The sequence below is a fragment of the Pristiophorus japonicus genome, chromosome 5 (genome assembly GCF_044704955.1).
Source record: "Pristiophorus japonicus isolate sPriJap1 chromosome 5, sPriJap1.hap1, whole genome shotgun sequence".
In the NCBI taxonomy this organism is placed as follows: Eukaryota; Metazoa; Chordata; class Chondrichthyes; family Pristiophoridae; genus Pristiophorus; species Pristiophorus japonicus.
The window spans coordinates 97202080-97229748 of record NC_091981.1 but is presented as its reverse complement, the minus strand read 5'-3'; the positions used below and the strand labels follow the sequence as shown (position 1 = coordinate 97229748).

At 44.7% G+C, this 27669-nt stretch overlaps 1 protein-coding gene across 1 annotated transcript in view; it reads left to right on the top strand.

Moving 5' to 3' along the window:
* dnah5 (dynein, axonemal, heavy chain 5) overlaps window positions 1-27669 on the top strand; it is a 457249-nt gene that overhangs the window by 122787 nt on the left and 306793 nt on the right. The window contains 6 exon segments of the mRNA XM_070880791.1: window positions 11409-11554; window positions 18417-18625; window positions 20245-20432; window positions 21044-21234; window positions 21337-21436; window positions 22010-22137. Of these exon segments, the coding sequence (XP_070736892.1) occupies window positions 11409-11554; window positions 18417-18625; window positions 20245-20432; window positions 21044-21234; window positions 21337-21436; window positions 22010-22137 (962 nt within the window).

Here is a 27669-nt window from a genome sequence, read left to right as displayed (position 1 = left end):
CATCACAAGGCAAGGGCAGTACCATACATGATGAGAGAAAGGGTGAAGATCGAGCTAGACCGGCTGCAAAGAGAGGGCTTCATTTCACCGATTGTGTTCAGCGAGTGGGCCGGTCCTATTGTCCCAGTCCTCAAGGGAGACGGCACCGTCAGAATCTGCGGCGATTATAAGGTAACTATCAATTGTTTCTCCCTGCAGGACCAATGCCCACTACCAAAGGCCGACGATCTCTTTGCAACGCTGGCGGGAGGAAAGACGTTCACGGAGCTGGATCTGACTTCAGCCTACATGACGCAGGAACTGGAGAAATCATCGAAGGCCTTCACCTGCATCAACACGCACAAAGGTCTTTTTGTTTACAACAGATGCCCATTTGGAATCCAAGCAGTGGCAGCAATATTCCAGGGAAACATGGAAAGTTTATTGAAGTCCGTCCCGCACACAGTGGTCTTCCAGGACTACATCTTGGTCACAGTTCGCAACGCAGTCGAGCACCTGCAGAACCTGGGGGAGGTTCTTAGTCGACTCAACCATATGGGGCTCAGGTTAAAATGCTCGCAGTGCATTTTCCTGGTGCCTGAAGTGGAGTTCCTGGGAAGGAGGATTGTGTCGGACGGCATCAGGCCCACCAACACAAAGATGGAGGCAATCGAGAATGCACCGAGGCCACAGAATGTGTTGGAGCTACTGTCGTTTCTGGGACTCCTGAACTACTTTGGTAACTTCTTACTGGGTCTCAGCACACTGCTAGAACCACAACACGTCTTACTATGAAAAGGGGGCGAATGGGTTTGGGGCAAAAGGCAAGAAAATGCGAGAAAATTGTTATGCTCAAACAAATTGCTTGTGCTGTACGATCCATGTAAATGTTTGGTACTAGCATGTGATGCGTCGTCATCTGGCTTCGGGTGTGTATTGCAACAAGCTAATGATTTTTGGAAACTGCAACCGGTTGCTTATGCATCCAGGAGTCTGTCTAAGGCTGAGAGAGCCTACAGCATGATTGTAAAAGAAGCGTTTGCGTGTGTCTATGGGGTAAAGAAAATGCATCAATACCTGTTTGGGCTAAAATTAAAATCGGAAACTGACCACAAGCCACTTATATCCCTGTTTTCCGAGAGTAAAGGGATAAATACCAACGCATCGGCCCGAATCCAGAGATGGGCGCTCACGTTGTCCGCATACAACTACGCCATCCGCCACAGGCCAGGCACAGAAAACTGTGCCAATGCCCTCAGTAGGCTGCCATTACCCACCACGGGGGTGGAAATGACGCAGCCCGCAGATCTAGCCATGGTTATGCAGCATTTGCGAGTGAGCAATCACCCATCACTGCCCGACAGATCAAAACCTGGACAAGCCAGGACCCCTTATTATCTCTAGTCAAAAGCTGTGTGCTTCACGGGAGCTGGTCCAGTATACCAGTGGAAATTCAGGAAGAGATAAAGCCGTTCTAGCGGCGCAAAGATGAAATGTCTATACAGGCAGACTGCCTTCTGTGGGGCAATCGAATGGTGGTCCCCAAGAAGGGCAGAGACACCTTCATCAATGACCTCCACAGTACCCACCCAGGCATCGTAATGATGAAAGCGAAAGCCAGATCCCACCTGTGGTGGCCCGGTATCGATGCGGACTTAGAGTCCTGCGTTCACAGATGTAATATATGCTCGCAGTTAAGCAATGTACTCAGGGAGGCGCCGCTAAGTTTATGGTCTTGGACCTCCAAACCGTGGTCTAGGGTACACGTCGACTATGCAGGCCCGTTCTTGGCTAAAGTGTTCCTTGCCGTTGTAGTCGCATATTCCAAGTGGATTGAATGTGAGATAATGTCGGCTAGCACGTCCGCTGCCACTACTGAAAGCCTGCGGGCCATGTTTGCCACTCACGGCTTACCCGATGTACTTGTGAGTGACAACGGGCCATGTTTTACCAGTGCTGAGTTCAGAGAATTCATGACCCGTAACGGGGTCAAACATGTCACATCTGCCCCGTTTAAACCAGCGTCCAATGGTCAGGCAGAGAGAGCAGTGCAAACCATCAAGCAAGGCTTGAAGAGGGTTACTGAAGGCTCACTGCAGACTCGCCTATCTCGAGTCCTGCTTAGCTACCGCATGAGACCCTACTCACTCACTGGGCTCCCACCTGCTGAACTGCTCATGAAAACAGCACTTAAGACAAGGCTCTCGTTAGTTCACCCTGATCTACATGAACAGGTAGCGAGCAGGCGGATTCAACAAAGTGCATACCATGATAGCGCAAATGTGTCACATGAGATTGAAATCAATGATCCTTTATTTGTATTAAATTATGTACAAGGTCCCAAGTGGCTTCCCGGCACTGTCGTGGCCAAAGAGGGAAGCAGGGTGTTTCGGGTCAAACACTTGGACCAAATCAAACTCAGATTCACGGACTATCCTGAGCAACCCACCTTGGACCCTACCTTTTTTGATCCTCCAACATACACATCAGTGGCAGCCAGCACCATGGTTGACCACGAAGCAGACCCCATCATCCACAGCAGCCCTGCAGGGCCCAACACACCAGGCAGCCCAGCAAGGCCAGCTGCACAGCAGCCCAGTGAGGGTCCAACAAATGATTCAACAACACCAGCTTTCACACCGAGACGATCAACCAGGGCAAGAAGGGCCCCAGATCGACTCACATTGTAAATAGTTGCACTATTGACTTTGGGGTGGAGCGTTGTTAGATATTTGGACTTGTATTTACTCCGTACAGCCATCAGAGGGCTCATCTCCTGGAGTCCCAAGGGATCCCATAATCTCTTGGGAGCACAGGTATTTAAGGAGGCTTCACAGGTTGGAGAGGCACTCTGGAGACCTGCAATAAAAGACTAAGGTCACATTTTACCTTGAGTTCACAGTATTCAGTCTGATTCTTTCTCCATACACAACAGAAACGATGATCACTCCCACAGCACCAACAAGGTGTTAATGGCCTTGCATTCACCACCCTTGATGGTGGGCTCTGAGTCACCTGCGGACATGCAGCTGCAGGCATGTAAGTCCTGCCCTGTACATTATGATTCGAAAACAGCATTACTTTGTTCACAGTTCTTGCAGCAGCACTCGTGTGCTGAGAGATTTGTTTGGTATTATCACTGGTGGCGATAAACGTCTGGGCTATCACTATGGCTTTACTCAAGGTCGGGGTCTCTACAGTCAAAAGTTTGTGAAGTATTACTTCATGGGCAATGCCAAGTACAAAGAAGTTCCTGAGCACGTGCTCCAAGTGTCCTTCAAATTCGCAATGTCCTTAGCTCGGCGACGTAGTCCGCCACTTCCTGGCTTTCAGGCCTCTTGTACGTGTAGAACCGATACCTCGCCATCAGACTGCTTTCCTTCGGGTTTAGATGCTCCCGGACCAGTGTGCACAAATCATTATACGACTTCTCTGTGGATTTTGCTGGAGCGAGCAGATTTTTCATGAGGCCATACGTTGGTGCCCTGCAAACCGTGAGGAGGAGCGCTCTTCATTTGGCAGTGTTCGCTTCTCCTTCCAGCTCATTGGCCACGAAGTATTGGTCAAGTCGCTCCACAAAGTTTTCCCAATCATCTCCCTCTGAAAATTTCTCCAGGATGCCCATGGTTCTCTGCATTGTTGCGGTGGGATTCGCCATCTGTATCTCGTCGCCAGTTATGTCTTGAATAAAGAGTCTGACCAGATATTGCAAGCTCAAAGTAAGGTATGACTGTAGTCCTTTATTACAGGTCTCAGAGTGCCTCTCCAGCCTGTGACGCCTCCTTATATACAGGATTGTGGGATCCCTTGGGACTCCAGGGGATGAGCCCTCTGGTGGTATTTACAAGTTTACATATATAACAAAATCTAATATGGCTTTCCCCCTTGTTGCCTCTAGGACATATTGTTGCAGAAAGCTATCCCAGACACACTCATGAAATTCACTACCATTCTGACAGGTGCTAGTCTGCGTATCCCAATCTATATGAAAGTTAAAATCCCCCATTAAAACCACTCTGCCTTTACTACATGCTTGTCTAATCTGTACATTTATATGGGGCCATTTTTCCACATGGCCAATTTTTGGCCCAGTTGTAGAGGTACGCCCGATTTTTTTAGTGGCTGATGCATCAAAAAAAAAGGTTGCCAGTTTCGCCAGCATAACCTTTCATCTTGGATCGGTGCAGATTGTCCTTAAGCTTAACTTAAGGTCTGCGCTGAAAAACTGGTTGCCAGGGTAATGAGGGACACACTGAAGGGCTGAGGCTGCAAAGTGAAACATACAAGATGCAGCAAGACAGGTGCAGGTACATATTACCATTACCAAGATCTCTTCACTTCTGTTTATTGGAAGATGGTAGTGACAAACTCTGCAATATATATTTCTTTGGTTACCGTTTTTTTTTAGAGTCTTGATGCCACTGCTATCCTGGGCCGAATGGCTACCACCCCAGGTGCTGCTGCTATCCCGGGCCATAAGGCCCCCTGCCCCCGGTGCTGCTGCTATCCCGGGCCAAACAGTCCCCAGGTGCTGTTGCTGCTCCTATCCTGTGCTGAAAGCTCCCCCTGGTCCCGGTGCCATGCTTTCAGCTCCGGTAAAACATTGGCGTTTTCTCTGCACCAATTTTCTCTTCTCTGCGCTGATTTTCTTAAGTGCAGGTAAGGTTTTTACGAACGGTGCACTGCGCCGTTTTTGAAAAACTCCTGCTTGGCCAAACTCACTTAAATGGCCAGAAATGGCGCAGCCAGTAGCCGGCACCCCCAGTGACATCAAAAAATCGGGAACTAAAAAAATTTGCCGTAAGTAGTTTAGGATGGTGCAGAAACTTGCAGATTTTAGTCTGCGCCAAAAAAAGGCGCAAAATGGTGGCAAAAATTCAGCCCATACAATCTAGCACTTCACAGCTGTTACCAGGGAGCCTAGACACAACCCCCACTACAGCCTTAAATCATTTTCTATTTCTTAATTCTACCCATAAAGTCTCCATTACCTTTATATCCTCTCGTATCATTGAAGTAATTTAATTCTTTGGGCTAGAAATGCGTAGCACGCTGTTTGGGGTGATAAAGACTCTTTTCTGCTGGGAAGTTCCGCTTTAGCGCTCCAAGTGGGAAGTGGAGTGCCAAATCAAGTGCCATTACTTCCCTTAGAGCTGCTAAAGAGTGAAAGGGGCGGTATTGGCAGAGTGCTGACCAATGCTCAGGGCAGCAATGCTGGATTTTCAGGCTCCTTCCCTCCCTTAAAGGGAAGGGCCAATGCTGGGTTGATTGAATCCTCAGGCTGTGTTTAGGGTGACAGCACCTGTGCTACGTGCATAGCAGCCCAAAACACTCTAAGATAGTGCATGGCTGATCAATCGTGGGGTCCAAAAAAAATGCAAAATACAGCACACTGGGGACATAAATAAATTTTGCCCTACTTGACCACCACTGCCTTTAATTAGTGCTTCCCAAGCGGTCAGCCGAGGTGGCAATGCCTCCTGCAGCAGCCGTTGTTGACGCCCGGTGATGCTGCAGGGAATGGAAGCGAATATTGCAACCGGGGCGGTAACACGCCGCTGCGCCATGATCTCGGGGGTGCAAGAGATCGAGGCAGTAAGTTTTAGCACCAGCGCAAACCCGCGGGCGTCGGTGATTCCCATGCCCAGTCGGTAACCACATAGCGCCCCGTTACCGCCATCCCGGAGACACTAACAGGAGGCGCAAGCCAAGCAAATTTCTCCCTCTAAGGCTACACCTCCCCGTCTGCCATTTTCCCTATCACTCCTATAGATCTTATAACCTGATATATTTAGTTCCCAGCCCTGACCGTCTTGCAGCATGTCTCATACCCTCCAATTTGAATTCGCGCCTGCGGTTCATTCAATTTATTCCTTATACTCCGTGCCTTTGTATAAAGAATGCTTATTTGGGCCATACACCCTAGCCTGTCTTTCAGCTCTATAGTTTTACTTACCTGTTTCTTATTTCTCTCTCCTGGTTTAATTGCTTTACATCTTGTAGTTTTCCTTTTTATCTAGTTTAAAGTCCTTGTGACTGCCCTATTTATCCTTTCCACTAGACTGGTTCAGGTGGAGCCCGTCCCATCGCTGCTGTTCCTTTCTGACCCAATACTGCTGCTAGTCCCCCACGAAATGGAACCCCTCTTTCCCACACCACACCTTTAGCCGCGTGTTCACTTCCCTCATCAGCTTATCCCTAATCCAATTTGCATGTAGCTCAGGTAATAATCCAGAGATTATAACCCTTGAGGTCCTATTCTTTAATTTAGCTTCTATTTCCTTGTACTCCCCAAACAGGACCTGTAATGTATGCACATAAGGTCGGCCCACCACCAGGGGGCACTACCGTTGGAGGTCCTAGGGTCATAGGTACACTCGTGCTGTGCCCGGTATATAACCTGAACTTCCTCTTTGTATCTTCACTTCTGGAAGCCATTAAAGACTGACCAGGTTACACCTGGTCATTTGCTCACAGTATGGAGTTCATTGTACCATTTCATACACCATAACTGGCGACGAGGCAAATACGAACCCACGCAAAAGTATGGCGAGCACAGCATGATCGAGTACTGTTGGAATTCTCGAGAGATTCAGTGAGGGAGAGGATTGGGGAGATTTCACGGATCGTCTTGACCAGTATTTCGTGGCAAACGACCTAAACAAAGACGAGGATGCAGAGAAGCGCAGGGCAGTTCTTCTCACCGTCTGTGACCCCACGATCTATGCACTCATCAAGAATCTGCTCTCACCCAATCTTCCTACAGAAAAGGATTATAAAAAACTGTGTGCTCAAGTTCGGGAACACCTTAAACCCATGGAAGGAATCCTCATATCCAGATATCGCTTCTATATGCACGTTCGTCCAGAAGGTCAGGACGTAGCGGCATTTGTTGCCAACCTGAGACGTCTTGCAGGACCTTGCAAATTTAGGCCTGCGTTGGAAGACATGCTATGTGACTTTTTCGTGATCGGGGTCAACCCCAAGGCGATCTTAAGTAAGCTGCTGGTTGCGGAGACGCCGGACCTCAGCAAGGTCGTCACCATCGCCCAGGCTTGCATGTCCACGCAGAAAAGCATGAAGCAGATATCGCAACAAAACAGGAAATCCACGGCAAGTACTGTGTACAAAATTGTATCGACGGCTGGCAGAGCTGCACATGGTAGGGCCTACTCGACTGCATCTGCAAGACCGAGAGCCGCTCAAAGTTCACCATCGAGGGCCTACTTGACTGCGTATGCGAGAACTGGAGCTGCTCAAAGCCCAACATCAGGCGCAAGTCCGAGCTCAACGTGTTGGCGTTGCGGGGGCAATCACTGATCCCTCAGTGCCGCTTCAGGCAGTATGTATGCAGAGGGTATGCGAAGACGGGGCATCTTCAGTGGATGTGTCCACAGCAGAGCAAGCGAGCTACGACACACCACGTGGATAATAATCAGTTCAGCATGGATCTGGCAATGCAGCCTGAGGCATTTGAGAGCTCCGAGGAGGAAGTGTATAGCATACGTGCGTTCCGAACAAAGCCAATCGATAATGATGGAGGTAAAATTAAACGGCGTGCTGGTATCCATGGAATTAGACACGGGTGCGAGTCAATCGATAATGAGCCAGAGGACTTTTGAAAAGCTGTGGGAGACCAAGGCAGAGAGACCCAAGCTGAGTCTGATAAATGTGAAGTTGCATACCTACACCAAAGAAGTCATATCAGTGATCGGTAGTGCAGCAGTAAGAGTGCTGTACGAGGGAGCAGTTCATGATTTGCCGTTATGGATTATCCCGGGCAACGGCCCATCGTTATTCGGCAAGAGTTGGCTCGAGAAAATAAAATGGAAATGGTACGATATCAAAGCTTTCTCATCAGCGGATGATGATTTGTGTGCTCAAGTGCTGAACAAATTTCCCTCACTGTTTGAACTGAGAATTGGCAGCTTCAAGGGAGCTAAGGTGCAGATTCACCTCGGCCCAGACGCAAGGCCCATCCATCACAAAGCCAGGGTGGTCCCACACATGATGAGTGAAAAGGTCGAGCTCGAATTGGACAGGCTACAACGCGAGGGGGTCATCTCACCGGTCGAATTTAATGAATGGGCCAGCCCCATTGTTCCGGTGTTAAAGAGCGACGGCACCGTCAGAATTTGTGGAGACTACAAGGTCACGATCAACCGAGTTTCGAAACAAGATCAGTACCCGCTACCGAAAACTGATGACCTGCTTGCAACGCTAGCCGGGGGAAAATCGTTCACCAAATTAGATCTAACATCAGCCTACATGACACAGGAACTGGTTGAATCATCAAAGAAACTTACGTGCATCAATATGCACAAAGGACTATTTATTTACAACAGGTGCCCTTTTGGCATTCGTTCGGCGGCAACCATATTTCAGAGAAACATATTAAAATCCATCCCCAGGACCGTGGTATTCCAAGATGACACCCTAGTCACAGGTCGTGACACAATCTGAAAGAGGTTCTGCGTCATCTGGACAAAGTGGGACTCAGGCTTCCAGAAGTCAAGATACAAAGGTGAAGTTCAGGTTATATACCCGGCCCAGCACGAGTGTACCTGTGACCCTAGGACCTCCGACGGTAGTGCCCCCTGCTGGTGGGGCAGACCTTATGTCCACACATTACAGGACCTCTTGCTTACTCTTCCCTGACCTCTCCAATATCCTTTCAAGCCAGTTTGAGATGTCCCTCACACTGGCACCAGGTAAGCAACATACCTTGTGGGATTCTCGACCTTGCTTACAAAGGATGCTATCTGTCCCCCTAATTATAGAATCCCCTACAACTACCACATTACATTTTCTCCCCTCCTCCTCCCTCCTTAGGACAGCTTCCTGCTCCAAAGTGCCATGGTCTGCATTCTGGCTGTCCTTCCAACAGTTTTTATCCATATCCTCACAGGTAGCAAGTCCATTGTACCTGTTGGATAGGATCAATTTCTGTGGATCCTTGTTCTCTATCACACCTGGGTTCCCCTTACTCTGCACACTATCGGTCACTCATTCCCCGTTCTGATCCTGCACCTCTCTAAGATGTATGACCGAAGTCTAGAGCAAACTGTCCAGATACTCCTCTCCCTCCCTTATGTGTAGGAGTGTCTCCAACTCGCACTTCAGCTCAATGACTCTGAGCCAGAGAGATTCGAAATGGAGACATCTACTGCAGATGTGTTCACTTGGGACAGTCTCACTTTCCACAAACTCTCACATACTGCAGTCCAGACACACAACCTGCTCTTCCATGTCTTAGTCTAATCTTGCTTTTTTTTAATTGAATTAGTTAAAGTCTGTATTCAATGATTATTTATAGTTATATTAATTAGTTTATCTAGATAAGTTTTTAATTTGATAAAGAATGTTATAGTTTCCCCTCCTAGTTTAATCCATTGTCCTAGCTTAGAGAGAAAAATCGACAATACTCACCAAACAATTACCTACCTGCTGTTCTGTGACCTCACTCCTTGCTTTTTGTTGTTTTTAAATCACCGCTCTGGCTCTCTACTCCTCCTCTTTTCAAAGTGTTCTGCTGCTGCCGAGCGCTTGGTAAGCACGTCGTGATTAAGAAGGCAGTAGGTAGTGTGGCAACTCCAAAAATGGTAGATTGTGCGTCAAGTGAGCGTTGCACACTCATTGCTTTCATGATCTGCCTCTCTTCCATTTTTGCAGCAAGCACAGGCAATGACAGTGCTGCTGACCTGACCAAAATGGTGGCTGCTGTGGGAATCACCAGAAGTGGGCGGAAGCGAGGTGGCAGCCAAATTTTCTTGAAAACAGGCCTTAATGGCCAGCACTAAACCCATGAATTTCTAGGCCTTTGTGTTAATACAATGCTTTTTGCACATCTCTTTTCTGAGTACTGTATTCCCTTATATAAGCTGTGTGTTACTACATTAAAATTATATATCCTTGACTCTTTGCCCTTTCACTTATGCTCCTTGCAAAACCTCTCCAAGTCCCAAAAATAGTGCTAATGCTATTGTTTATATAGTGCCATATTTCGGCTTCCTTTGCATACTGAGGAATTGGCTTCCCAACAAAACACATTTGCAAAGCTCTGTTGCGGAGCACATACAAGGATGACAGTAAAACCCCTTTTTTTCTGCTGGTGTTCTGAAAGTGAGCCAGTGCTAAAAAATGCTTGGATCTAGGCCCATTTCTATAAAAAAAACATTTGCTTTACTCTGGTTTTAATTTTTGATTTCAAAATTTGAAGAGATTGTTTATAATAAAATTGTCTAAGAAAGTTTTATTTTGACCTGACCTTATTGTTCAGCAATTGAACAAAGGAAAGATTTAGGTTACTGAAATATGTGGCCGGTGTTCAGAACAATTGTTAACACCTGAAGGTGGGTTACTATGAACTTTTAAAGGAACTGTTAGAAATTACAAAAGATTAGATTTATAGCTTGTATAACCCAAATGCAATGTAATCCCCCAAAATTGGTTATTAACCTTATTTTTTGTCAATCAAAACGGCGACTGGATTTTTTTTGAAATCAATTTCATGATACACAAATTCGATAGTGAGACCCACAGAGAACTGGCCAATCACAGCGCATGCGTAATGATGCTCCTTTCACATTTCTCAAATAGCAAAATTACTACTTAATAGGCGTAACTGATAAAACATTTGTTAATCCAGCTGTGGAATGTCCAAAACCACTGCATAATGTCTCAGTGAAAATATAGAAAATGGCAATACACTTACAAAGTTCTGTCTTCCCAAAAAGAATGCCCCAGATCTAAAAGAAACATTTGCACAGTTTAAAAGCTACATGATATATTCCCCTTATCAATTGCAGAAAACTCAATAGGCCAAGTGCTGCACATGTTACAGTTGTTTAATAACTTCAAATCTATAGCTGTAACATGAGCTTACTATCAAATGATTAATAGCTTTGCAATCCTGGAGCCAATATAGAAGAATGTAGCTCTTGGTGAGTAGCTTACAACAGTAAGATTAACTATTGTAAGATGCTTAAAAATTATTTAAAAACTTTCATTCCTTTGTATAACTAACCTCTATTCTGAATGTGAGTTCAAGAGTTAGTTTTTATTCACATGACTCCTTGATCAATTTTTTCATTAACAAGCCAGCAGCAGGAGAGTGGCTTTAGCTGGCTCACCTGCAGATTTTCTTCCCCAAGGGAACAGACATGTACCCGACTGACAGTAGAAATTAAGTACTCAACATAAAGGGGAGATTTTTATAGATTGCCTGTGTACAGTGATTAAGCACAGATCCAAGAAAATCTCCCCTAGGAAATCACAGTATGTTAACCTGCCATTCTGTGGCATGTTAGAACACCTACATGCTGTGTCATGCACCATATCAACAGTGCTTACTTTATTTTAACAACTACATTTTGGAAATTATCAACAGAATTGCGAGTGGTTTTAACTGTTTATGTGTCATCCTGCAGATGAACTCGAACTTTTGTTGAATCGTGTGACTGATTTGATAGAGTTTCGCATTGACGCAGTACTTGAAGACATGAGCACAACGCAGTTATGTAAACTACCAGAAGAAGAGCCTATTAAATGTGAAGAATTTGTACAGGTGACTAAGGTAATGTGCATAATAGGAGCCACATAATATTTTATTTAGCTTTTCTTGGGCCAGGAATTTCTTCAGAGCGACTGCCACTCCGCCATCTTATCTAACCGGTAGTGTAGTGGAAACCTTGTTAACACACGTGAAAGGAATTTCTTCCATATTTCCGGTGAAGTTATGGCTGTGGAACTCTGAGAACATTTCCGGCCTTGTTGTCTGGTCAGGATTTAAAGACTGCAACAAGCACATCGATATTAGCATTGTCTTTACGGATTTTCTTCAGGTCATCAAATTGTGGACAACTTCCTGTTGCAAGCACTTTATTTATGGCATTAGGAGTCGAAACAAAATTCCGGGTTTTGCTCACACAATATCTTCACAAGAAGAAATTCCTTTTATTCTACGTAAAGACAGCATTATTACTCTGTTTAATCAAAAAAAAATGTCAAATGTAAATCATCTTTATCCAGCAACAGTAAGGCTTTACAATTAAATGGAGACAAAAAACGGATGGAAAAAAATGACAGGATAATCCTTCCTAGTTGTCAACTCATACCTTTTACTGGCCAAACAACAAAAATTTGCATTTATATAGTATTCCTCATATAGCAGAATGTGTCTAAACACTTTATAAGGGAAATGTATTTTATATTCTCTTGAACACTCTTAGTTCAATTTAACTCTTATTTATTTGGGAGATCTCAGTCAGCCATGTCGAGCTTAAGATGGCATTCCTTCACAGACCCTCTCTCTCAGTACAGCTCCCTATACCTCCTAGCTAGAGGGTGCTATACATCATCTCGTTACACCTTTCCTTTCATAAGAAACAAAAATGAATTAAAGTTAGCTTCAATATAAACAGGTAGTTAACTTCTTACGGATACATGTATTAAACAACTACAAGTTCAACAAAACTCTTGTCTTGTCAATTCTTTATCTAAGTGTTGCATGTTTCAAATGGCTAGACTTTCCATTTTTGTGCAGATCATCCAAAAATGGGTGTTATTTCCAGCGTTGACTGTAAATATGGATTTTGAGATCGCCGGATTATCGCCCATTTTCAAAACCCCAACTTTCCATTTTGTAAAATGGGCGTGACTGCGAGCGATCTGAAATAGGCATTAGCGTTAAAATTTTTGACCTTCTGCCATAAAGCAACGGCATGGCAACGGTCATTTCCTGCGTTTCAGGAGGTCAGGGGTCATCATTACATGCGCAGAAGAGGAGAGAGAGAGGGAGCAGAGAGGAACTGAAAGCGTGTGTGGGTGTGGTGTGTGCTTGTTTGGCTGTTTTGGGAGGTAGGAGGGAGATTTTCCAGCAGCAAAAAGAATTCAGAGAACAAATAACATTGTTCCCACCGATTTTTTGTGGAATTTTTTTTTATAATGGAAAGGATGGAGGAGGCGACACAGCACGCTGTGGAGACTGATGCTGGCGAAAGCAGTGAGATGGGAGGGGAACAATTGGGAGGACGAAAAAGAGCGAGGAGATTCTCAGACGAGGCAAATGCCTCCCGCCTGCAGGAGGTCGAGTCACGCTGGGGTCAATTGACACATGGTGGACGTGGGAAGGCCACCTCAAAGGTGTACCAGAGGATATGGGCCGACATAGCCGTGGTGATCTCGTCGGCGACCAACGAGGTGTGTGAGGGCAACCAGTGCCGCAAGCGCTGGAATGGCCTTGTCGGATCCGCCAGAGTAAGTATTACATTTATTTACATGTACTTATTTATTTATATAATTTGAATTGTAAATGTAATGAGTGATTAAAATCAGATATGATGTCTTGCACTTACACCGGAAATGTTTTACTCAAAGCCTGCGTTCAGGATATACGTCTTTAGGTAAAGAATGATATGTATTATGTGTTGTATCAGCCTTTGTGATAGTGCCTAGCAATGATCTCACGCAATGATCTCATTTCATTTCATGCTGGTGTTACCTTTTACAGAAGAAGCTTTCGAAGAACAAGGCTGAGCAGAAGCGAATGGATGACGGGCCATCAGTCATCAGCGACCTCACCGACATTGAGGAGCGGGTGCTGGCACTAATGGGGTGTCCCCCGGTCGGCCACGCAAGCAGCTGCAGAACCTGATATGATGCCACGTGAGTAAAGTATACACCATTGTGTGATGTAAAGTCAATAAATGCCACACCCACTCATATCCGACCAATAATATGTGATAGATGAATGATAAAAGTGTTCTCTAAATAATGATGGCCTCATGAGAATCATTGCAATGCAGAATTTGGTGATGGTCATGAAATGTGATGTCTGTGATAATTTTGATAGCAGTGGTGCTTTTGTTGCTCATATGCTGTGTGTAGCGCTGGAATCACCTTGTGACCCTCGCACCCCCTTCTCCTCTAATAACCTCATTTATGTTTTGCAGCTCAGCCAGCAGCATGGCCCCATGCAGGACCACCGAGACCAGAACCTGGGGCGCGGGGCCGGAGTTGCCGGATAATCCTCCATCTGGTGCTGAGGAGCCCAGATTCTAGCCCATGGATCTGCTGGGTCCCTTCTCCACAGATGACAGTGCCGACTTTGAGGAGCCTGCATCGCCAAGCTCCATAATGCAGTCCACACCAAAGACATCTAGTGCTCCTCCATTCCCATCTCCACCGTGGAAGGACCGGACTCAAGCACCTTGCCACAGGGCACCTGAGGTGTCTTCAGGACGGTGCCAACCAAGCGGAGGTTGGTTCGACGTGACAGGTCTGCTCCATGAGCGGCAGATCTGAGCGAGGACATGGTACACTTGTCCAGGAGGAGTGTTGATATAGGTCAGCAGATCCTATAGACAATGGGGGCATATCCCAGCAGCTGGCCAGCATGTCCACCACCATGACTGAGTACGTGCTGTGGATGGTGGAGGCCCTGGAGGTGATAGCCAGGAACACTGGTGGCAGAGGCATCCCAGTGGTCCCGGAGCGCGGCACTTCACCCCTAGGTGCCGCACCCCCATTGCCAATGATGCATGAGAGCCAGGAGGAAGATCTTGCTTTTGGCTCGGAGCATGATCCCACCTCGGGACCGTCCTCTCCCGTATCCGTCCAAGCAGCGGTTCTGCCGTCATCCCCCCCAATGAAGCAGCGCCTGAGGAGCTCCTCGGCCAGGCGGCTTGGAGTCAGGAGGGGAAGGGGAAGGAGGAGAAGCGGGGAGGGGAAGGAAAGTGAGGTGCATGGCCACAGATGTTGTCTTGGTCATATTTTTATGTTATTGTTGCTATTTTGTTTGGAGGTTTGGGAGGAGGGGGCTACCTTGTTGTTTTGCATTTGTGTTCTGTGTTGTTGGAAATGTTGAACATTTGATCTAAATGTTCGAAATTTGTTGTGGGGTGGGGTGTTTTTTACAATTATAATTACGATTTCATATAAATATTCTCATTAAATGTTTTTTATTTAACATAACCTTGTTGTGCATTGTCTCAGATAGCTGCACCGTTACACATTGGTGATTCCTCAACATGAAAGGGAATAATTAAACTTAACTTAAATCAACTTAAACTTTAACTATCACCAAGGTGATGCACACCATTGATGTATGAGCTGCAGACACAGCAGTGTTGCAGCTTTGTAAAAACCACCAACGTTATTTCAAGCAAAGTGCTCTTATCATGTCTCACAGAAATATCTCAAAGTACTTTACATGCAATGAATTACACTAAAGTGCAGTGATTGTTGTTTATGAAAATACAGCAGTCATTTTGTGTGCAACAAGATTGCACAAATAGTACTGCAATGAATTACCATTTAAACTATTGGTGGTGGTGTTGGTTGAATATGAAATGTTGGCCATGAGATCAGGAGAACAGTTTGCTATTCTTCAAATTCTGCTATAGGATCTTTAATCTCCATCTGAAGCACAGGAACAGGCGCATGGGTTTAAGATTTCCCCCAACAGCAGTACCTCTGATGATGAACTGTCAGCTTGGGTTTTGTGCTCATGTTCTGCAGTGAAGTTTTAACCCACAACCTTTGGCTCAGAAGCTAGATTACTACCAACTGCCAAGTGGACACAATAGGGAAAGTTCTTGAAAACAATCTGAGATCTGTTCAGTGCACTGTTGGAACATTGTTGGATCCGCAAGATCCTGCAAATCCCCTGGGAGGACAGGCGCACCAACATCAGGGTCCTCGTCCAGGCTAACATCCCCAGTATTGAAGCACTGATCACACTCGATCAGCTTCACTGGGCAGGCCACATAGTTAGCATGCCAGATACGAGACTCCCTAAGCAAATGCTTAATGCGGAGCTCCTTCATGGTAAACGAGCCAAAGGTGGGCAGCAGAAACGTTACAAGGATACCCTCAAAGCCTCCCTGGTAAAGTGCAACATCACCATTGACACCTGGGAGACCCTGGCCGAAGACCGCTCGAGGTGGAGAAAGTACATCCGGGAGGGCGTTGAGCTCTTCGAGACTCAATGCAAAGAGCATGAAGACGCCAAGCGCAGGCAGCGGAAGGAACGCGTGGCAAACCAGCCCCACCGACCCCTTCCCTCGACGAGTGTCTGTCCCACCTGTAACAAGGTCTGTGGCTCTCGTATTGGACTGTTCACAGCCATCAGACAACTCACTTTGGGAGTGGAAGCAAGTCTTCCTCGATTCCGAGGGTCTGCCTATGATGATACAGATAAACAGTGAGGATTAATACTACCAAATTAGGAGCAGGGTAAATAATATGGAATCGTACAATCAGACACAGAATTATCTTTTAAATCACTGGTCAATAGGGGATATAAAGTTACATCTTTTAACTCACTGATCAATAGGGGTTATAGTAAATAGATCCTATGGGACCAAGTTTCCCCAGGAGTTGCTCCTATTTTTTTGGAGCAACTAGATTTTTTTGGAGTATCTTAAAAAATCGCTAATTCTCCCCATTTAATTTGCCCCAGTTTAAGTGAGTTAGTTCAGTTTTTTTTTAGTTTAGATTTTTTTTTCAAAAGGGGACGTTACCAGCCACTTACGCCTGTTTTGGCCATTTAAGCAAGTTTGGCCAGCGAAAAGTTACTCCAAACTAATTTAGGCCAGCATATGTGGCCACTTTTGTACGCTCAGAAAAACCTTGCGGAGACTTAAGAAATCAGCGCAGGTAGCCAGAGATGGGGGGGTGCGGGGGGGGGGAAGGGGCGGGTGGGGAAGAGAAGTGAGAGGATTTTGCAAAGCACTAAACATCTTCACAACAACATTAAAGAAGCATAAAAACTATCATCAATAATAAATGAAAAATAAATCAATTAATAAAAAATAAAAAGTCCTACCTTGCCGACCGCAGCACGCAGCAGCAAGCTAGGGGCGGGATCCACACAAGAAGCACTGGGAGAGCCCTCCGGGGTACGACACGCAGCAGCGGCAAGCCATTCGGCCAGAGCTAGGGGCGGCGGGAGGCACGCAACAAGCAGCAGGCTGGGCTGCAGGAGGGAATTTAAAAGGGGCTGGGAACACGCAGGCTGCAAGAGAGGGAGAGAGAGAGAAGTAACATGACTGAAGGGGGGAGGGGGAGAGAACAAAAGACCTTTGGGTGTGGCCCATCGACAGACCTTGTGGAGAGGGAGAAGTGCTGTGCTGCTATTTTTCACCCAAAAATCACTTTGCAGGCTTTACCTTTAAAAATTGCCAATGCATGCGCGCACACTCCAACGCTCATGCGCAACGCTGCCGGCACTCACAAACATGCTGGGCCCTAGCCCTGCCTCCCTGCCAGCTGTGTTGACCCAGCACGGCTCTAGCTCCGCCCCCCCCCCCCCACTGGTTCTGCTGTGCTACGCCAAGGGCCTGCATCGTTCCAGCTGCGGGGCAAATACCACGGTAACTTTTAGGCACGGTTTTTCTAAAAAGTCGGCGCACCTCACGGAGGTGCTTGGGGGCAAACTTGGGCCCTAAGAAACCATTGGTGCAATATGTTGCAGCAAGAAAGGCAAGTAATGTAGTAGTCAGGAGTGGTGGGAACTCTACCCAATTTTCCCCAATCAAGTCCAAGTGTGCTGAGGCCAATAATATTGCTGCTGTCCCGGCTGAGGTCAGCTAACTCAGCACAGGCCAGTGATCTGAACTGTGACCTCCATGAAAGGCAAAGGTAGTTTGGCTTGGTTTTTTTTAGGGAAAAGGGGGATATCTTCAAAGTGATTTCAGCAGTGTTTTCAATAATATGAAAGGAATTAAGAAAATGGATCCAGGAAAATTGTTCAGTATATTAAAATTAACAAATAACAATTAATACAATTTGAAAGGTGAGAGTTTACAAATGAGAGAGGGAGTTAGGCAGAACTTTTTAACCAAAAGATAATACATTGTATAAATTACCAGGGAAAGCTAGTGAAATAAATAGTATAAATGGATTCAAGAAACAATTAGATGCATTTCTAAAGACAGAAGGGATTGAGAGATATAGGGGTCTATTTTTCAATTGGCGATGTTCAGATGAGAGCACTCAGCATGCTCACACTGCATTTCTCTGCTAGTATTCGGCTGGGATTAACATGAAGTAACCGGTCAATGCTTGAATAAAACTCATATGCAAGAGGAAGGTTCGTAAGTATATTAAATGTTTGTACCTGCAATTTATCAATTGGAGAAAATACCCAATAGTGAGAAAGAAGGTGAATGAAGTTGATCTCTGAAATGGACATGCTTGTTGGGCCTAATGGCCTTTCACCATTCTTAACGTGTCTTGTGTCCCTATGTTGTTATGTAAATGCCAGCAGATTAGAGATGTGCAAGTATAGTATTAATATACCTGTATTATTGTTAGGTACATACCAGCTGATTATAGTACTAATACACCTGTTTTATTGTATACCAAGTGCAGCAGGCTCCCAATTCAGCACCTTTTACACTTTAGTGATTTTAAATTCTATCATTTTGTGACAGGAATTGTGTGTGAAGGCTGCCCATATGCTGCACTGTAAAAGTTCTTTGGTTGAGGAAGCAGCTAATGAACTTATAAACATGTTACTGGATTTGGAGTCTCCGGGTAAAGAGGAGGAGGAAAAGTCCAAAGATAGCAGTGGAAATGGATACCAAAAAGAACTTGATAATGAAGGTAAGAAATAAAAATACAAAGGGCTAGAAATTAGCCAGTCGAATGCAAGTTTTAAGAGGTTTTTTCGGATCGCCCCCTGGTGCAAGGCGAAAAAATATCGCACCACCTAAATTTGGCGATTCGGCAAGCCCGTACTCGGGTGAAAAAAAAAATGCACGAGAAAATCAGGAGTTGCAGCCTCAGAAATGTCGGTAAGTATGAAGACCCGCTCAAAAGATAAGTTAAAGTTTTTATTTTTTAATTCTTTTGCAGCGATTATTTAGTTAAAGGTCTTGTAAATGTTTTGTGATTTTTGATTTTTTGTTTTTTGCAATTTTTTGTGTGTTTTCTCCCCTCCTTTTTGGCGTAGATAGGCCTCGGGCTAAAGTTGGCGACATCGCGGCTTCTACCACGAATCCTCGTGCAACAACAACAGGCATATTTTGTGGCCAAATTTACCCCGTTAAAAAATGCCGACATTTTTATTCTTATTTCTTCACAAAAATGACCATTTATCAAAAAACTACACACTGGGGAATTTCTAGCCCAAAGAGATTAACATTTGGGAGTACATCATACATAAATTAGGGACTGGCAACAGGCCTCTTTCACTTTTATTTTTCATAGTTCAATTGTGCTGAAATGACAGAAGAGGTGGGAGCCGAAATTCAGCGTCCGGATAAGGCCCGTTACCGCTGTTTTGCGGCAGCCATGCAGCAGAATCGAGTGGCCGCCACAACCCAAATTCACCGTGCGGATTTTTCAACCTGTTTCCACTTCTGCCCCGCTGCTGCTGACCACCGCAGTGCATCATCAAAACGCGCACCGCTGATCTCCCGCACCTACATCCCACTCCGTATGAAATTTACCTGCCAAAATTGTTTATCCGCCGCGCGGTGCTTCCGACAGCTTTTTCTGTTGGTGCACCTTGTTTTGTGTGTGCGCAGCATGCCAGCATGGCGGCCCTTTAAGGGGAGGGCGCACTGCTGCGGCCGCCATGTTTATTTTTTTGCTGGCCAACTTCCCGATTGGCCGGACAATTATTGCTCCGGGTTCGGCCGGGCCGTCAACAGGCAGCCTGGCACCCCCTCTTGGGTGCCAGGCCGCTGGCCTGGCCAAAATCCTCTCTATTGGCCCAGTGGCTGAACCTACAAAATCGCTGCTTCTCTCCCCTTTAAATGAGGGGAGAGACGTGGTGACGCACATGCGCAGTGACGTTTCCGCCGCTGAGTGACAGTGGCGGAGACTCGGTCCGGCCTCAATTTTCGCCCCTCACCAGCACTTACCTCTGCACTTCCGCCCCTATTATGACCAACCTCTGGTCTGCTCGAAAAAAATTGACAAAGACCTGAATATCGATGAAGATTCGACCTCTTCCCATATGGCGGTAAAAATAGGTAAAAAATTGTCAGTGCGCTTGGTTTCTGGCGGGCCTGAATTTCAGCCCCATGGTATAGTTACAGTTTTTAATTAACACATTTTATTTATACAATTTTTAAAGTTAATTTTTTAAGTAACAAAAAAACACGAAATCGGCAATAATTTGCATCCTGATAGACGTGTAAATACATTTGTCAGTGGAACAAAAAAATAAATTCTAACTCATCAAATATCTTTTACAGCAGAAAAAAGAAAATCTGAGAAATATTCTTTCTCCCATAATGCAAGCCAGACAAGCAATGGCCCCCCATCTCCATTAACAAAAAAGACAAAGAAAGACTTGGTGGAGATACTGGAAGAAGAAGCACAGGAGCTGTTGTCCTACTTCAGCCACCGTAATATGGATGCGTTGCTGAAGGTCACCCGCAACACTCTAGAAACCATTCGCAAACGCATTCATTCATCGTCACTCCTTTATTTTATAGGTAAGGTGCCTATCACCTTCTCCATAAACAATCTGAATTCTGCTGTAGAATTCAAAGCCATCTCAGATGACATATGGATCAATTATTGTGATTTGTCTGAACTAAGTGTAAGTAAAAACAAAGTCAAAGCTTAGTCAGTGCAGTGCAAACAACATCCAATTAGCAGTTCAAGTGGGACACAACTGATTCAGTAGCTTCTTGCATCACAATGAGGGGTGCTGACAGATTTTGAAACACTTGCTCAAATACATCTACACAGTACCGGTTACTGGTTTAAATAGATTTGGTGTTTTAAGAAAAACTGACAGAATATCATTAAAATAGAGCAATATTACAAAAGGGTGCATTTTGTAAAATAAATTTAAAATATATATTCATTTTAGATTATTGGCCTTCAAAATTTGCAGATGAAAAGACAAAGTGATGTGAGACCACCTATTGGTAATTTTGCTTTCATCAATATTAGAAGCAGCAGCAATGTTACAATGCAGTTTTGTTGTGGAAATAATAAAATTACACTTTTTCCAAAGCAGTTTAAAAAAATCTTAGGGAACCGATTGGCCTCTTTTAACAGTTTACTTTTTCAGTGTGTATTTTTATTTTTCATATAGAAAAAGACCACTCCTGTAAACAGAAGCAGTCGAGCTATCCCATCTTCCAAACTAGTATTACACTGTCTATTCCCAATATAACCGTGATACCTGCACTAGATGAGGTACAACAGGCTCTGAATAGAACAGTGGAATATATTGTCACTGTTTCCAGAGGAGTTGGCCAGTGGAGTGGAGAAAGAATTTCAAAGGTTTGTTTTGATCTTTAATAATTTTAACTTCTGCCAGTTGAATTAAGTATTCTAAATCATTGTTCATTTTTTATTAATAATTGATTCTTCTCACATATATAGAAAACAATGAATGAAAGAAAGATTGCAGCAATGAGGCGTGGCAGCAGAGACAACGATTCTGAAGATGGAGGCCCAGAAACTACAATCAGAAATGTTCTTGGTAACGCAGACTTCAAGTGCTCGAAATTATTACAAAATACATGCAATTATTGAATTGTAGAACTTATCAGCACAGAAAGAGGTCTAAAAGAGCTATCCACTGAGACCAGATCCCATGTCCATAGATTGTTTTTCAAATTATTATAACTTTAGAAGCATATTTGTTAGGGAATATCTAAAATTAGTCTCATTAATGGCAGGTCCTTCATTGGGCAGCTGCACAGAAACAGAAAATAATGACATCTTTTCAGTTCTGCATTTGTCCACATTCTTGTAAAGTCATTAGTCATTTTCATATATCTTTACCAGCTACAATCAAAAGTTACATTTCTTCCATCCTGTCAAGCCGAAATCAAGTTGCTATGGGGGAGGGAATACACATGCAGTCATGTGCCTCTTTATTAAACCTTCTTTATTTTGTGATTCCTAGAACCCATTACTTAGTAAATGTATATGTAACTAATTTTAGTGTACCTTCCTGAAACATATATAAGCTACAAGTGAATAAGAACTGACAGCCACATTGTAATCTCCTTTAATTGGTTGTCCGTTCTTTTAGATGGCAGCATCTCAGATATCTCTGCATCTGTGAACTTGCTCATCCCTGTCCAGATGAAGAACTACTACAAATGTGTTTCAGAGAACAAAGAGATCATTAAACTAGGATCTGTGCTCAGTACAGCCATTAATTCCACTAAAAAGGTAACTTTGCTTCTTCAAAGAGCTGGGTGGAGTGAAAGAATATGATTTATGTCAAATTTAATATATATATGCATGTAGAAAGTGGTAAATTTTACAATTTAGCACTAACTCAGGAATTCAGGCATGGGGTCAACATGCCAGATGTATGACCCACATGGTTTTCTGTCTATTGATTTTCCGTGACAAGCTCTGCACTGGGAGAGCTAAATGGTAACATTTACCCAATAGAATTAAACTAATGTTTATGGTGGGATCAATTATAAATTGTAGAAGATTTTAAAACATCTTAGTAATAATTATAGAATGCTTTAGGCTTCTATGCAAAATTAGAAAATTTCTAGTTAATTACAGCTGCCAGATTCCAAAGAGTGAGGAAACAGTAGAAGGAGTCCTGGTTTGACTGGCCCAGTCATGAGCAGTTCTGCCTGCTGGCGACGTTAGTTTGTGTACAGTACTTGCCGGTCCTGTTGAGCCTTGATGTCCGTGGACATGAATGCCTGGGCGATCGTGATGGCTCTGCTCAGGTCTAGGTTTTCGGCAGCCAGCAGTTTGCGAAGAATGACCTCGTGACTGATTCCCAGCATGAACAAGTCCCACAGCATTTCCCCCAACCCAGCTCACGATCCGGCATGGATCACGCAGAACAGGCAACTCAACCCGAGGAAGAAGTGCATGGGGTGCACACCTTCACCACTAAGAGCCCTCCCATCATGCTGGAAGTAAAGCTAAATGGAGTTCCAGTATCTATGGTGTTAGACACTGGTATGAGTCAGCCAATAATGAGCCAGAAGGCTTTTGAAAAATTGTGGGTCAACAAGGCACAGAGGCCTAAACTGAGCCCCGTCAATGCAAAACTTCGTACTTGGACCAAGGAACTCATTCCAGTCGTTGGAAGTGCAGCTGTGAAGGTGTCGTACAACGGAGCTGTGCATGATTTATCCTTATGGAGTGTTCCAGGCAATGGCCCACTGCTGTTTGGCAGAAGTTGGCTCCAAAAAAATCAGTTGGAACTGGGACGACATCAAAGCCTTGTCATCAGTGGATGATGCTTCATGTGCTCAGGTCTTGAGCAAGTTCCCTTCGCTATTTGAACCAGGTATTGGCAACTTCATGGGAGTCAAGATGCAAATCAACCTAGTCCCGGATGCACGACCTGCCCACCACAAGGCTCGGGCAGTCCCTTATATGATGAGGGAGCTGGACCGACTTCAGTGTGAAGGAATCATTTCGCCTGTCGAGTTCAATGAATGGGCCAGCCCCATCGTCCCGGTTTTGAAAAGCAACGGAACGGTATGAATTTGCGGGGACTACAAGATGACAATCAACCGAATCTCTCTACAGGACCAGTACCCACTACCGAAGAAAGACGACCTATTTGCAACACTGGCGGGCGAGAATTCATTTTCCAAGTTGGACCTGACCTCTGCCTACATGACTTAAGAGCTTGCTGAATCCTCGAAAAAGCTGACGTGCATTAACACGCACAAGGGACTGTTTATTTACCACTGATGCCCCTTTGGGATTCGTTCAGCTGCTGCAATATTCCAGAAGAACATGGAGAGCTTGCTAAAATTCATCCCGAGGACTGTTGTGTTGCAAGATGACATCCTGATCAACGGTCGTGACACCACAGAGCACCTACACAACCCGGAAGAAGTCCTGCGTCGCCTAGACAGAGTGGGACTCAGGCTGAAACGCTTCAAGTGTGTTTTCCTGGCGCAAGAGGTTGAATTTTTGAGGAGGAAGATTGCAGCTGATGGCATCAGGCCCATGGACTCCAAGACGGAGGCCATCAAGAATGCACCTAGACCCCAAAATGTGACGGAACTGTATTCGTTCCTGGGACTCCTCAATTACTTTGGTAACTTTCTACCTGGGTTGAGCACGTTGTTAGAACCTTTGCACATGTTGCTACGTCAGGTTAATGACTGGGTTTGGGGTAAATCTCAAGGGATAGCCTTCGAGAAGGCTAGGAACCTGTTATGCTCTAATAAGTTACTTGTACTATATGACCCATGCAAACGATTAGTGCTAGCTTGTGATGCCTCATCGTATGGGATCGGTTGTGTGCTACAGCAAGCCAGTGTATCGGGGAAGCTCCACCCGGTTGTATATGCGTCCAGGAGCCCTTCCAAGACTGAAAGAGCCTTTAGTATGGTTGAAAAAGAGGCCTTAGTGTGCAATTATGCAGTTAAGAAAATGCAACAGTACCTATTCGGCCTGTGATTTGAGCTCAAAACTGACCACAAGCCGCTCATTTCACTGTTCTCTGAAAGCAAAGGTATAAACACCAGTGCTTCAGCTGCATCCAAAGATGGGCACTGACACTATCCGCGTACGACTATGTTATTCACCACAGACCAGGCACCGACAACTTTTCTGATGCACTCAGCCAGCTTCCACTACCAACCACCGGGGTTGAAATGGAACAGCCCGCAGACTTGATAATGGTCATGGAGGCTTTTGAGAGCGAGGGGTTATCCATCACGGCTCGCCAGATCAAAATCTGGTCCAGCCAGGACCCGGTGCTATCTCAAGTAAAGAGTTGTGTCCTAAGCGGGAATTGGTCAGCCATTCACGGGGAAATGCAGGATGAATTTAAGTCTTTTCACCGCCGCAAAGATGAAATGTCTATTCAGTCTGACTGCTTATTATGGGCCAAAAAAAAGGCCTTTATACGCGACCTCCACAGTACACACCCAGGCATAGTCATGATGAAGGCTATTGACAGATCGCATGTGTGGCGGCCCGGCATTGACTCAGATCTTGAATCATGCGTGCACCAATGCTACAGTTGCTCGCAACTGAGCAATGCGCCCAGGGAGGCTCCCCTGAGCCTGTGGTCATGGCCCTCCAAACCATGGTCCAGGATTCATGTGGATTATGCCGGTCCTTTCCTCTGGAAAATGTTTCTCGTAGTTGTGGATGCCTACTCTAAATGGATTGAATATGTGATAATGTCATCCAGCACGTCCACAGCCACCATTGAAAACCTCAGGGCAACAGTGACAATGGACCCTGTTTCACTAGCTCCGTGTTCAGTGAGTTCATGACCCGCAATGGCATCAAGCATGTCAGGTCTGCTCCTTTCAAGCCCGCCTCCAACGGCCAAGCGGAGCGGGCAGTCCAAACAATTAAGCAGCGCCTAAAGCGAGTGACGGATGGCTCCTTGCAGACTCGCTTGTCTCGCATTCTGCTCGCTTATCAGACACAACCCCACTCGCTCACAGGGGTCCCGCCCACCGAACTTCTTATGAAGAGGGCCCTCAAGACAAGGCTCTCCCTAGTCCACCCAGACCTCAATGTGAAGTGGAAACCCGGCGGCAAAGGCAGAGCATGTATCATGACCGCACGGCTGTAACTCGTGATATTGATGTGAATGATCCGGTGTTTGTGCTCAACTATGGTCCAGGTCCTAAGTGCGTTGCTGGCACTGTTTTGGCCAAGGAGGGGAGTAGGGTGTTTTTGTCAAATTGACAAATGACCAAACGTGCAGAAAGCATATTAATCAGACCAGGTTGCGTTTCACCGACAATCAGGAACAAACGGAAGAAGACATCAACATTGACGACCCACCACAACACACACAACCAGCAATCGACCCTGCTGCCAACCATGAAGAAGAATCCGTCCCCCGGGACAGTCCGGCCAGACCCAGCGAAGGGCCCCCGACCGTCTCAACCTGTAAATAGTTGTATCAAAGACTTTGGAGGGTGTGATGTTATGTATGTAGCAATATATAGTTGCCACTAGAGGGCGTGACTGCAGGAGTTCTATGGGTCATCCACACCTTGTGCTGTGCTGGTATAAAAGGCTTGCTATCTTGTTGTTCAGGCACTCTGTAGTTATAATAAAGAGACCAAGGTCAAATTAGTTTCAGCTTACAGTACTCGGCCTCATGAGATTATTTCATACACAATACTCGTGTCATGGATAACTGTGGTCTCCTAGACCTTGCTTTATTGCCTTAAAGTGTCTGGGAGGAATTTGCCAGGGATTTTATGAAATTTGCCACAATTCTCTATTTTTGCCTCTCCCAGAAGGTTTTCTATGAGGTTGTACAGTAACAGATAAAGGGCTAGAATTTCCTCAGCCTAACACATGTTTTAAAGTGATTTATTTCCGCTAAAAGTGCTTTTTTTGTCCTTAAAACGAATTGCACAAAATTCCCCAAACTTTAAGAATGGTGTTTTGAAAATATCGACAAAAAGTGGATCACCCTAGTGCAACGCGGAGAAAAACTGCATCGCCTAAGTTTGGCCATTTGGCAAACCTGTATTTGGAAGAAAAAAAAACACACGAGAAAAGCAGGCGTTGCAGCCTCAGAAACGTCGGTAAGTAGGAAGTCCTGCAAAAAAGGTAAGTTAAAGTTTTTATTTTTAAAATTCTTTTGCAGCAATTACTTATTTAAGGGTCTTGTAAATGTTTTGTGATTTTTGATTTTTTGTTATTTGCAATTTTTGTGTGTGTTTTCTTCCCTCCCAATGCATGTATTTTTCGTGTTGATGGGCCTCGGGCTAAAGTTAGCGACATTGCAGTTTTTAATGCGAAGCGTCGTGCAATGCTGTTTTTTAAGAACAGGCGTATTTTGTGGCCAAATTTACCCCCTTAAAAAATGGCGAAATTTTTATTCTTATTTATTCACTATTTTGTCGTTATTTATCAAATAACAACAGGCTGGGGAATCTCTAACCCAAGGTGAGCAGCGAAGGACCTGATGGTTTTTTCTCACCTTTCTTTTTATATATAACCTGTTCAGTGCAACTATTACTACCCATATTATTACCCATATAATTGTTATTGTAACTTAACATTATTGCAGATGAGTGTAATTGTTTATATCTAATGTTTTCTGTGCAATCTACTGACAACACTAATAAGAAAATGTGATTGAAACAGTGAAAACTTCTACCCTAGACATTTTTATGTCATGTTAATTCATGTTTAGATTAGTATAGCCAAGGACATGAACAAAACATATAGTTGTAAGATTTCAGGCTTCAGTTACTGTGGTTTTAAGCTGCTTAGTCTGCAAGAATGTCATTTACATTGTAAATGAATCTAGTGGAACCTCCACTTTTGACTGCACCTGGTCTCCTCCATTATGGTAGATAATAGAGGTTTCACTGTACTCAAGGGAACACTCACAAGTAGCATAAAACGTATATTTGTGAGTGTCAGTACAGGTACAATAATAAAATATTGATAAAATATATGACCAACTTCTTATTTGCCTTTTAAATTATCATTATTAATTTCATAATAACTGGCTCTGTTCCAAGGAGTGTCAATTTGCCATCTTCGATTTAGAGTACTTTCATGCTCATTTAATGCAGGATGATATAGAAGTGCTTGAATATTGCTTCTTCAATTCTATTATTGCGTTTGGTCCTTCGTAACAACAAGCTATAACTGAGGGTACACTGCCTTCCTAATTGCCAGTCTAGTTTATTTTTCTTCTCTTTTGAATCAGGTGATAAATTAATTTTAAGTTTAAAAGCTGAGAGGCCACATAACCTGAAAATTAGATTT